The sequence below is a fragment of the Diplotaxodon limnothrissa genome, linkage group LG13 (assembly GCF_057381915.1).
Source record: "Diplotaxodon limnothrissa isolate DT_005_m linkage group LG13, D_limnothrissa_male_GT1.1, whole genome shotgun sequence".
Taxonomy (NCBI): domain Eukaryota; kingdom Metazoa; phylum Chordata; class Actinopteri; order Cichliformes; family Cichlidae; genus Diplotaxodon; species Diplotaxodon limnothrissa.
Window position 1 is genome coordinate 13,778,130 of NC_140608.1, and position 12,177 is coordinate 13,790,306.

Below are 12,177 nucleotides of genomic sequence, written 5' to 3' on the forward strand. Positions count from 1 at the left end.
TTTCAGGGTGTGGAAAAGAAAAATCAACTTTAATTTGCATTAATAAGGTTTTAAGATATTTCTAAGCTGTTAAAATGATTTTAATAACCAACAAAAGATACATAGTAAAAGATTGAATTTAAAACCGATTAGGTCACATTTTGTGAGTTATCCACCATTAATTTCAGGACAGGACAGGGCATGTCTCACAACAGAAAATTATTAAAACAGAATTGTATATTATAATGTGGGTAAAATACAATTGCTTCAAGCTATTTCTTTTGGAAAACACCTATGTTTTAGTATCATGACACTCTAAGCTGTGACATCAGCCCCAAGTGAAATAAATGCAACATAAGAAACAAACAATCATACATGGTTTAAAGGAAATTAGACATGGCTTCAGTTTATTTAAAAGTATTCAAATAGAGTAGTAAAATGTTCCTTTGTGCATGACTATCATCACTTCACAGTTTTTGTTAATTTAATTAAAACAAGAATTAGTTTTTCTAATAATACGTTTGCATTCAGTTTGCTTTGGTGGCATCAGTAATTTTCCGGTGGCTCACAGGTTGGTGTTGATTTTGTGTTTTTCCACTGGTAAACCTTTCACGTGGCCTTCCTGTCCAGACCTGTTTTATTGCGCTCTACTTGTCATTTTTAATCCCATGTCATTTGTATTATTACGTCAGTCATTTAACTATTAAATCATAATGATCTAATCATAAGTTAATCTAACAAGTGGCTGGTTTTTGTTGTAATATGACATTGATTTTTTCAAGCTAGTCACATTCACTCTAAAGAAATGTAGTGCATAGATAAGCGGACCACACATTGATAATGTTATCTGATAATGCCCTCAGCGACGTTTCAAGTCAGCGATGACGGTAAGGGCTGCATTCCAGCCAGGGGAACCCATCACACCCCCACCTAAAAATGACATATCGACATGGAAAAATTAGCCATCCTGGCCGTCATTTATCATCAGCAGTGAAGGCATGGGCACATCTTAAGATCAAAGGTTCATTAAGTGTGCTCTCTAAGACCAGCTAACATTGTATTATTACTGTACAACATAATAAACAGCCTTATTTGCAATTCTGCATTCAGCTGAGCATTAAAAGCAAACCTGGATGACAGCCACTGCCACACAGATAGAGCCCTTTAATTGGTGAGCGGTAGTCTGCGAGAGAGGGCAAGGGTCGTGTTAAGTAGAGCTGGTCCAGTGACATTGATCCATGGAAGATATTCTGTAAAAACAAGACCAAAAGTTTAAATTCCCCTTTTGTTTTTCCTTCCAGGGCTATAAGTAGAAAAATAGCCTCCCTTGTGGTTATTTACTGTTTTCTTCATACAAAGGAGGCAGAAGCAAATGCAGTTAAGCGATTAAGTGTCACACAGTGTGTGAACTTTGATTCTGGCTCGTGCTGTAATAAAGCTGCCTGTCACCATTAACTGCTTATACAACAGCCACGTCCCAAAGTAGGCAGTTAGTGACTGAACACTGAAAATAATGCAAATGACTTCCTCATCCAGTGAACAGCTGACTGTGTCAAACAAATAAGTGGCGTGTCAACATTCAAAGTGTTGCTCAGTGCTACAGCATCCACAGTGCATAGTATCTACCCCTCCAGTGAGCCCAAAGATCCTCTCCAGGTCAGGAGGGGCCAGGATGTCCCTGCCCACCACGGACTTTTTAAACCCAGGGGCGTATTGCTCTACCCAGTCAAACACTGAGGAGACAGAAACAGACATGCTTTTCACTCAAACACATTAATCAACATACACGACATTTAAAGAGTCCAATTCATTTGAATATTTTAATAATTTTGGAGAAAATATATTCCTAAGATTCACCAGTCAATTTGTAAACTTGACTCATTGTTCCATTTAAACTGTAAGAAAATGTCTAAGAAAGTTCCCTTCAGTGTCATTGAAGCCTGCTACAGTGAGGCTTTAGAGCTTGAAAAGAAGGTAACTGGACTTCTTTAGGTTTTTTAAAGAGGGTTAAGGTCTCATCCAGGAGGCTTCTTCGGGTATTTAAATGCTAGCAGGTTTTATCCCATACATGAGCCAAGGTTTGACAAAAGGTGTGGCTCACTACAACCAGAGGTTTCAGGTGCACTGGAATATCATGCTTTGATAGTTCCTCTGATAGACCTGCTACATAAGTGATGACAATGTGGTTCCATTTCTCCCTCATTCTGTTTCTCCCTTGTTGGTTTCTCACCTTATTTTCGTGCATCTTTGCTGATTTGATGAAGGACCAGTTGGAGTAACCACATTTTTTGGGAGTTTTTTTTACTTGCATGTGTTCCATTGTTTCCCTTTCTAGATAAGAGGGAACACTTTCTGCCTGGTGTTGCAGGTTCCTGATCACCCCAAGTTCACATTTCAGTAGGTGGTGGGAGTCAAAGAGTAGCTACTGGTGTGTGTGTGTGTTTTCAGTAAACTACAATTTTGAGGCTTCCATCCTCCTAAATGCACACAGCCAGAAATAGCAAACTATTAATCTTTGTATTTTCCCTGGTAAACTTTATGTTTCTATCCACTGAGGTCACATGAATACTGAAGGCTTCTACTTCTTAGATTTTGACCCAGGTGTCATCCACATATCTACTGTGGCTAGGTTAGGTGCTATTAATTTGAAAGAGCCAAAGAGCTTTACTTTTAACTTCCTTCATGGAAAGGTTGGCTATGGGAAGTCCATGGCAGTACCCAACCCCCCACACCAAAACAATAGTTGCATTTAACATACATGCTGCTGAGGTAGAAGTCTAACAGTGTACAAATCTGATCGAGGTAGGGCTGGTTCTGTTGTGTAAGGAGCTGTCTTGCTGTAATCAGTTTCTCACAGTCGCCACTGCCTTGGTTGCAGGTATATAAGTAAAAAGCAAGACCACATCAAAGGACACTATGGTTTCATGTAGATCTAGTGTACGTTCAAGGCTTTTTCTTTTGAAGTCAGTAGAGTTTTTGATATGATGCGGTGTTACCCACAAGCACAGCTGAGATGGTGAAAAGGTGCTTGGAAATGTTGTATGTGGCTGGGAGGTGGAACATCTTCAAAAAACTTCAAGAAGTCCAGTCACCTTTAAGATCTTAAGACTACTATGAACTGGATGACTGTGAATCTAAACAAACATACTGCCATAGTAAGCTAGAACTAAATCTACCAGCAGTAAACATGTTTGGCACGCTCAAAACATTAAGAAGTCCAGAGAGTGGAGCATTTGTGTTTCTAACCAGTGTCTGCAAATGCCTCCCGGTCCTGGTCTGTCCACTCCCTGCCTTCTATATAATAGGGGGTGAATTGGGTAAAAAGTGACACCACATGGCAGCCAGGGGGAGCCAGAGTAGGATCCAGCACAGAGGGGATGGTCATTTCCACCATAGGCCTACAAGACCAGAGGAACATGATGCAACCAGATGATGGATTGACAAACATGTTGGATAAAGATTTTCTAAAGATATATTTGGGTGATAATGTTCAAGTAAGTGCTGACTGTGAATTCTTTTATCCTTAGCGGGATGTAAACTAGTTCAAGGGTAAGTAAGTGTTATCTGTGAGATAAGGATACTGCACGTGGACTACTTATGTGAGTAACCTGGAAAAATATATGTTGAAAATACATAACCTAAAAAAATTGTATTAAACTATATGAGAAAGTATATTTTATTGTACAATCTCAAAGGTTTTAAGGTTGAAGTGCTAAACATTCACACTACTCACTTTAATACGTTCTACCATTTGCAACTACACAGTTAATCCCTTATCTCAGTAACAAGCGCCTAAAACTTTGCCCTGTATTTTCCAGTTCACTAAGAAGTGTACATGTGCACTGCACAAATCTGTGCTTGAACATTAACTAAAGCTAGTTTTCTTTTCTTCCCCAGAACATCCTTTGTAAGCCTTTGTAAAGGCTTATTCTATTCTATTCTATTCTATTCTTCCCTCAGTGGGACATTTCAGCTTGATTTGGCATGCACAAATCTGACATTTTTAAAAGAACACTTATGCGAAGACATGTTCACCTTGCTGAGGGTCGTTCATTTTTTGCTTCCTTATATGCTGTTTCCAAAACATCCACACTTTCGCAGTTCAGATGGATTGAGCACTGATGGTGTGATCCAGGTTTATCACCTGGTGTGGGAGATGCTAAGAAGTTTGGCAACTTGTCTACTGCCACTGTTAAAAAAAAAAGAAAGAAAAAGAAAGAAAGAAAGAAAGAAAGAAAGAAAGAAAGAAAGAAAGAAAGAAAGAAAGAAAGAAAGAAAGAAAGAAGAGATCACAACAGGTAAAATGACATGGAATGAGTGTATGTGCTTCATTTTCTTTCATTTTCTTAATAAACTTCAAATTTTGGTCGAGCGTGCAGAAGACACTGGAAGCTGAATAACTGTTGAGACCCAGTTTCTTCATAGGATTAAACATCTGATACAAAACCCACCAAAACAAACCATTTTTCCAAAGATGACTAAAAGATGTACGTTTTTACCTCAGTATATTATATTGCCAGTCTTAACTTTAAGTTCTGATTGATGAAAGACTCACCGTTGATCTTGGTAACAGGTGAAGTGTAGTCGATCTGGTCTACTGCTTTGATGAATTCTGAAGAAAGAGCAGACTGTAGTGATACAAGAGGTCAGAATAAGGGACTTTGTTCAGAGCTTTGCTTAGAAATGGTGTTCAGTTTTCTGAGTTACCTGTGGTGTCAGGTTTTTGAAGGTAATATATGGGGTAGCATTTGATAAAACAACTTTACTGTGGATTTCTGTGCCGTCCTTTAGCACCACACCCTTAGCATCACCATCTGAACCAACCAGGATCTGGCTTACATCCTGCCAAAGATAAATGCAAGAAGTTAGGGAAGCTAGAACATAATTTCCCATGAATCCATGAAATAAACAACATCAAATCAAGGTGATTACCTTTTCTGTAAAGATGTCAACACCATAAGATCGAGCAGCACTAGCAATAGCCTGAGACACACCTCCCATGCCTCCTTCTACATAACCCCAGGCACCCTTTTCCTTCTCCACCTCTCCCATCACATGGTGCAAGAGAACATACCTGCAAGTCAAAACCATCAAGTCACTTGTAATTCTGTCCAGCTAGATCTAAGATTACGAGAGTTTGGTTGTCATAGGCTGCTGTAAAATGTGTCTCACCCACTGCCAGGATTACTAGGACTGGTCATGGCTCCTATTACACCATCAGTAGCCAGAGTGGCTCTCAGTGGCTCAGAATCAAACCACTGAGTGAGAATCTTTCACACAAAATACACGTTATCTATGCAATCTAAAAATAAGAGGAACTAACGTCTTTGTTTAATCGCTAACCAACCTTCATTATTGGAGCAGTTACGATTTCATAGAAGTCTGGAAGGTTTTTGCCCAGTTTTAGACCTTTGGATTAAGAGCCAGAAATATTAATGACTAAATTAATGCAGTGTACAAATTAAGTACTTGCTAAATTTGGAGAATAAAAAATGTTTAAAAAATAAATAAACCAACCCACCACATCTGAAGATGGGCATCAGTGTTTTAGCTGCAGCCACCCTCCGTCTCAGTGATCCAGAAGTGAAACCTGGAATATCTACAGGTGGAGCATCCAGGAGAGGGTTCATAGCATCTGCTAGCCTCTCCAAGTGTGCAACAAATTCAGGATAAGCCTGTATGTATGTTGAGGAATAGGTGAAGATGTAGGTAAGCAAAGGTGTGTGGGATTGTATCACATAGAAATAAAGGTCCAGCAAAGCAAAGAACATTTTTTTGGATCAACCTAAATGAACAATTACTTATTATGTTTATTTTCAAACCTAAATCACCTTAGCATCCTTCTGTGAGAACTTGCCGATCTCCATCTGGTTGGTGGCCAGATCTGAGCCCAGAGTGAGAGAACGTGGAGGAGCACCTCTCACCCCTTCCTCCAACATGGGGGTGAAGGCATGGGGGTCTCTCATATACACCTTCAGCCCATGTTTCTGAATTTGTAGAAAAAGGGGGAAAAATGATGAACTGCAGCAAGGCTAAGGACTGATATTATCTCATGATATCTAGAATCTTTCTTTGTGATTCTGGTTTTATGTACCTTGAGCTCCAGGTCTCTGTATATGTGCGGTCTTAACAAACTGAGCAAGTAGGAACACCTAGAGAAGCGGAAACCTGCAAACCAATGTAATTTCTCTTAGAGGAGTAAAATTTTAGGTTACTTGCATAACCTACGGTTCCCAGAGTAGCATGAGTGCGATATCTCACTACGGGATGCACCTCCCTGCATGAAGCATGTCTCTTCTGTATCTCTACCAATCCTGATTGGCTGGTGATTGTAACGACCACGTCGGGCATAGCCTCCCACCTTTAAATAGGTTGCGCTATTAGATAGTCATTATTTAAGATAAGCACCTCTTCTTGCTTTGCCCCAGCACGAAAGGTTGCTTGGTAAGACGACTCACTCATGCTACTCTGAGAACTGGGGTTACGCAAGTAACCTAACGTTCTCTTTTCAAGCATTTGTTTCGATGTGTCACCATGGGAAATGGAGACTCCCGTATTGCCAGACAATAGTTATCTACTTTTATTTCAAGCAATCATGGCAATATATCTCCACAAGCAGTGCCGGTCCTAGCCTGTTTGGCTACTCCCTCTGCCCCCACCCCCACCCCCACCCCACACACACACACACACACACACACACACACACACACAGACAAAACATAAAGCTGTTGTACACACACACACACACACATATGAAGAGAGAGAGAGTATGCATAGTATGGGGTTCAGTTTGAAAGAAGCCCTGAAAGAAGAGAACTATTTGTGCAGGTGGAAAAGAACGAGGCATGCTCTGAGCATGTTCACTCTCTCCTCTGACAGACAAACTGTCATTTTGATTGAGTCCAGAGATAAACTGGGGAATGTTATATGTTGTACTGGAGCCAACACAATCTTTTTGCTATTTATTATGAAGCCCAGGTGAGCCACGCCAGAAAGAGCCAGTCATCTAAATATGTTGCCAGATGAATGGCCCCCTGTCTCAGCAGTGCTATCGCCACTTCTGTGAAACAAGCAAACACTTTGGGGCTCAGTGACAGACCAAAAGGCAGCACTTTGTAACAGACACCCCGAAGAGCAAACCTTAGATACCTCCTTTGTGGAGGGTAAATGGGAATGTGAAAATATGTGTCCTTCAGGTCGATGGAATTGAACAAGTGGGCAGTGGAACATGCTTTATCAAACAAGAGTGTGTGCTTGTAAGGTTCAACACGGAGACAGAGCCTGTTGTTGCTGAAACAAAGTCTCCTTCCTCAGCAGCTTGGGTGTATGGGCTCCATACGCATATCAGCGAGGGGTCGATGGGGCAGCAGAGCCCTTACAACACACTCCAGAACATGGCAGGTGAATGGGAAATATTCAGCTTCTCCACCTGGGGTAACAGAGGAGGCTGTCAGGCCATTCTCTTCTTCCTCCCGGCATACTGACTGACAGGCTGTGTGGGTTAGCCCTTCAGTGGCCTGCCCTGATCTCCTGCCTGAGTGGGGGTACTGGTGGTAGCTGGGACTTCCTTCGTTTGGAGATAGCAAATTGAGTGGGAAGCCAGACGAACACTTGCGTGAAGGTCTATCTCGGGGCAGGAGCAGGTGTTGACTCAGTTTTCCGGGGGAGGCAGAGCTTGAATGCCTCATCCTCTCTCTCATATTTCTGCTGAATATCCCATCAAGCACGATCGGCATGACCAAAATGTCCTCCTCCTCCCTCTCTGACAGGTTTGTCAGGTTGACCAATCTGGCTCGCTCGTGCAACGCCATCATCCCCATGGATTTTCTTGTGGCTTGGACTGCGCAGTGCTGCATGCTGAGTGAAATATGTGTGATCACAGTAATTTCTTCCCAGACATTTGGGTCAGGTCTGGTTGCCATGCCCCCACATAGCACTGGCTGGTAGGAAACAAAAATGGGGGAAACATTCAGTGCCATTACAGCTAAAAGCCACCGCTTTGTAGGCCCTCTCGGTCATGATGGACTGAAAGCGGTCTGCCTTCGATGGGAGTATGGGGCTCCTGGAGGAGGCTTTAGCCAGCCATGAATGGAGGTGGCCTGCAACTAGCGGCTCCATGTGGGGCACACAGAGTAGGCCGTGCTTCTCTATGCCCTCAAAATCCAGGGAAGAAGGCCCTTGGATGGCGGTTCTGCTGCTGAACGGGAGGCCCTCCAGGAGGCAGTTACCTCTTCCAGCAGCACCAGGAAGACTGGGAGACTGGGAGTTCTCTTCAGAGAACCACTGCGGCTAGGCCCAGCTGTGAGCCCCAGCCTGTGGTTCGGTTTCCGTGACTCCCTCCTTGTCACCACCAGTGACCACTTCCAGTGGTATGACACCCGATCTATGGTGACGATTTGGGTTCAGGAGAAAACAGCTATGGGAATTAGCTAACACTCCTGTCTGTGGAAAGTTAAGCTAGTTAGCCCTAGAAGGTTGAGATTGGGCCGAAATGAGGAGAGGATTGTGAATAATGTCTATGTAGTAACCAGTGATGTAACGAGTAATCTAACGAATTACTATTCCTATCGTTACAACGCTGTTACCGTTACTAACAAGAAAATGCAGCGCAGTCACATTGCTATTTTTCAACAAACAGATGGTTGAAGCTGTGTTCAGCTTACCGCATCTTATATCAGTTGCACGGAAGTAGCTGTCTACATAAGTAATCTGGGCGCTACAGCTTTAAGCAGCTGCATGCGCCCCCGACGGCGGCAATCACTTTCTGGCAGACGATCACTTTTTGGCACAACACCTGGAGCTAAGGGGCAAAACAATCGCATGAGTGCTGCTGTTTGACTCAGGAAGAATCGTGCTAAGCCAATCACAACTACTTTAAGATGACAAAGCAACAAGGTGATATATACCAGAGTCATGATAAACAATATATACGCAGCGTTTTTTCCTGAATAGTTTCGTCACATTTACTATCTAAGGACAGCAAGCACTCTCTGCTTATGACCAAACAAAAAAACAGCCCATTTGTGTTGGTGGAAAAATGCACCATGTCGACCAATCAAAAATAATATGGCAACATAACATTTGGTTGTTTAGGAAGAGGGGGAAGTTTTAGGAGTGACGGCGAGTGAGAGAGACTGTAGAAAAAGAGAGAGCGAGTTTTGAGATGTGAGAGATCTGTGACATTTAGCGTGTTTGGGTTAATGTGTTGTCTTGTGTAGTTAGTGTGTAGTGTTGTGGATAGTTTTGTGTTGTGTGTCAGAACAATGAGGCGACTGCTGTCTCCAGGTAAAAAACAGGAGTGATACACCTGCTGCTGTCAGACCTGCAGGTATCAGGCTGTGATGTTCTCCTTTAAGGTGGACAGAAATTATGTTTTTGGAGTCGCACAAATCATTTGTGGCATCTTATTGAATGCAGAACAGCTGATTGTTATGTAATTAGTTTGAAATGGTTATTTTAAAAAAAAGGTAAAAGGTAAAATAACAAAACAAATAACTTTGTTGTTTGCAAAACTTGTGCATAGGATTTTAAAATTGACAATTGCATTTAAAGTTATGGAAGTTATGAAATATGAAATATGATTCAATAAACATGTTTGTGGTTGTTACAGTAAAAATATAACTTTTTCTACTCTGATTTTATGTTTTCTGTCTGATTTTAAATCAATTGTGTTAATACAGTATGTCAAAATGAAAACATAACTGTAAATTCAGGCACGTGAGGTTGTGCTGAAAAGAATGATACCAAACAAGGCAAAGTAAATAGTTTTTAAAGGTGTAATGTAGAGGTAAAATCAAAAGTAGTAAAAAATGGCCAATTATACCCTGGACCCCAGAGGGTTAAACATTTTTTTTTAAAGTAACGCAATAGTTACTTTTCAAGTAATTAATTACTTTTACAATATTGTAACTCAGTTACTAACTCAGTTACTTTTTTGAAGAAGTAACTAGTAACTATAATTAATTACTTTTTCAAAGTAACTTGCCCAACACTGGTAATAACATAAGCTATTTCAAGGTTGGTGCCGATCAAATTGGTGGACTAAGATACATGCTCCTCCTTCTGAGGAATACACAGGAAGGTACATCCCATAGTGAGACATCGAAACAAATGCTAGGAATGAGAACAGTACGTGACATAACACACATTTAATAAATATTAAATAAAGCAATTACCAGTAAAGGGTGAGTTCACCCAAATAAGAGAAAACCTGTATTTCTTCAAACAATTAGATAGTTTCCATAAAAATCAGTGTGTGATTGTTCAGTGTCACTGTGACTAGTTTTTCAGTGGAGGAAATTCTTGCACCCCAAAATTAACAAATGTATTTTAAGTTTAAGAAACAGAAACAAATATATACTTTTTTTTATATTTAATTGAGCTAGAAGTCAATCCTACCAGGGAAGATTTCCTCTGAAACAGCTGCACCTCCCAGCACATGTCTGCGTTCCAGCACTGCTGCCTGCAGACCTCCCTTCTGAAGATATGTAGCCTACAGGCATACAAAGCACACATCACTTTCACCACAGTACTGAAACCTTACTGCAAAAGCAGGTGTTAGGAAGTAACTATGTAAACTCACTGCCACCAGTCCGTTGTGTCCTACAAAGAGATGTAAAATACGCAATTTAAAACCGATTCCGATGCATGAAGTTTCAAAAAGTTGTTCCATAATTAGGTTTTTAAAATATTTTGTGTATACAGTGTGCCCTGCAGTAATGAGTTCAAAGTTGAATAATTAAGATTAAACTATGCACAGCCGTAAACGGAGTAAATTCAGTTATCTTGGAATGCAATATTTATTTTACTATACGAAATTACCTTATTTATACTACAATCCTACAAACTCAGATTTATCGTTTTTGCAAAATCTATCGCCCGTTATTACAGTATACGTCGCTCTCTGCATTTCTTTCCTACAGTCCACAAATCTCACCTCCACCGATGACCAATGCGTCGTAGTTTGATTTTAAAGCAGTGTGACTTGACCTGGAGCCTGTCACTGTACCCGCAAGGGTCACAGCCCTCCACCATCGGTTAGCCAACGCTGCTAGAGCCATGGCAGGAGTTTGGACTCTTCCACTTCAATCCCTCCCTCTTTTGTGGTGAAGTAGATCCGGGTTTCATACTGGAGGCGACCTTTTATGGACCTCATCAGTTAGGGAAATAGATACAGAGATATGGAAGTAAACTATAGTAGTTATATGATGTATAATGGTTCACTTCTGACGTATTGATAAGAGAGGGAGTGAAATGACACATGAACTTTGCACAGATAGCTAATGTGGTATTTCTGTCACATGAGGCAGTTTTTATACACTTTGAGTTTACGCTGTTACAGTTAAAGTTTAGTACACATCCTTCTTCTGCCCTGATACTGGCTACGCCCATAGCAGAAATACTAGGATACATAAAATACATTTTAATGTGGATATTTATTCGATTTAAAGTCACAAAGTAATTTTAAAAAAGAAAACCAAACGTGTTGGTGTTATTCTGGAAGTGAACACATGGTGGCGGGGTTGTTCCATTAATATCAGGTTCACAGTTCGCGTCAGCACATCGGTAATATGCACTGTATGTATTGTACGTACAGTTCAAAAGTGGGGAGACTCACTAGCGAATTGAAAAGAGCAGCATTGTATATAGTTTTTTATTTTATTTACAAGGATCTTGACTCTGCTCCCTGCTTCAATTTAAACACAGTAGCATACTTTCAATATCAAGTCACAGGACACATTAACATTACCTCTAATTCACTGGTTCACTTGTTTTGAATGTTTTTGCTGGGCATAAATGTGATAAGCTTAAAAACAAACAAACAAGCAAAAACTATGAAGCTACATTCTCTGATTTCACTGGGATATTTTAAAGGTTATGTTCATTTATCTCAAACTACTATTGCAAATGTTTTTTTTTTTCTTAATTTGTGATCATGTATTATCTATTATCTATATGGTTCTTTGTAAACAGGTCTCTCTTGAAAAATAGATTTTGATCTCAACTACAACCTGGTTAAACAAACAATTTAATAAAAAATATTAAATATAAAGTCTTTCTTATACTGACAGGCAGAACTTGGGAATTTGCAAAAATCAGATTTTTTTTAGTATGTAAAAAGCTGAAAGGATTAAATTGATTAATTTAATTTAATTTAAAAATTCAATATGAAAAATATGATAATCCAGAAGTGTCATC

General features: G+C 40.3%; 1 protein-coding gene across 1 annotated transcript; it reads right to left on the bottom strand.

Annotated features, from left to right (window-relative positions):
* pyroxd2 (pyridine nucleotide-disulphide oxidoreductase domain 2) lies at nucleotides 1-11,094 on the bottom strand. The gene is made up of 16 exons (XM_085369911.1): nucleotides 10,916-11,094; nucleotides 10,562-10,581; nucleotides 10,378-10,471; nucleotides 6,074-6,147; nucleotides 5,811-5,966; nucleotides 5,501-5,654; nucleotides 5,327-5,388; nucleotides 5,152-5,249; nucleotides 4,912-5,053; nucleotides 4,687-4,821; nucleotides 4,535-4,607; nucleotides 4,015-4,168; nucleotides 3,226-3,377; nucleotides 1,606-1,712; nucleotides 1,109-1,229; nucleotides 1-909 (listed from the first exon to the last, which is right to left on the bottom strand). The coding sequence occupies exons 1-16, from the start codon at nucleotides 11,037-11,039 to the stop codon at nucleotides 839-841; spliced, it is 1,737 nt and encodes a 578-aa protein (XP_085226037.1). The 5' UTR covers nucleotides 11,040-11,094; the 3' UTR covers nucleotides 1-838.
* Nucleotides 11,095-12,177: the final 1,083 nt, after the last annotated feature.

Excerpts from the sequence above, each read along its gene's own strand:
- pyroxd2 (XM_085369911.1), bottom strand. The coding sequence starts at position 11,039 with ATGGCTCTAGCAGCGTTGGCTAACCGATGGTGGAGGGCTGTGACCCTT. Across the intron at positions 6,148-10,377 it reads TTCAGAGGAAATCTTCCCTG|GTTTCCGCTTCTCTAGGTGT; the intron begins GTAGGATTGACT and ends ATTGGTTTGCAG. Across the intron at positions 5,655-5,810 it reads TCTCACAGAAGGATGCTAAG|GCTTATCCTGAATTTGTTGC; the intron begins GTGATTTAGGTT and ends ACATACATACAG.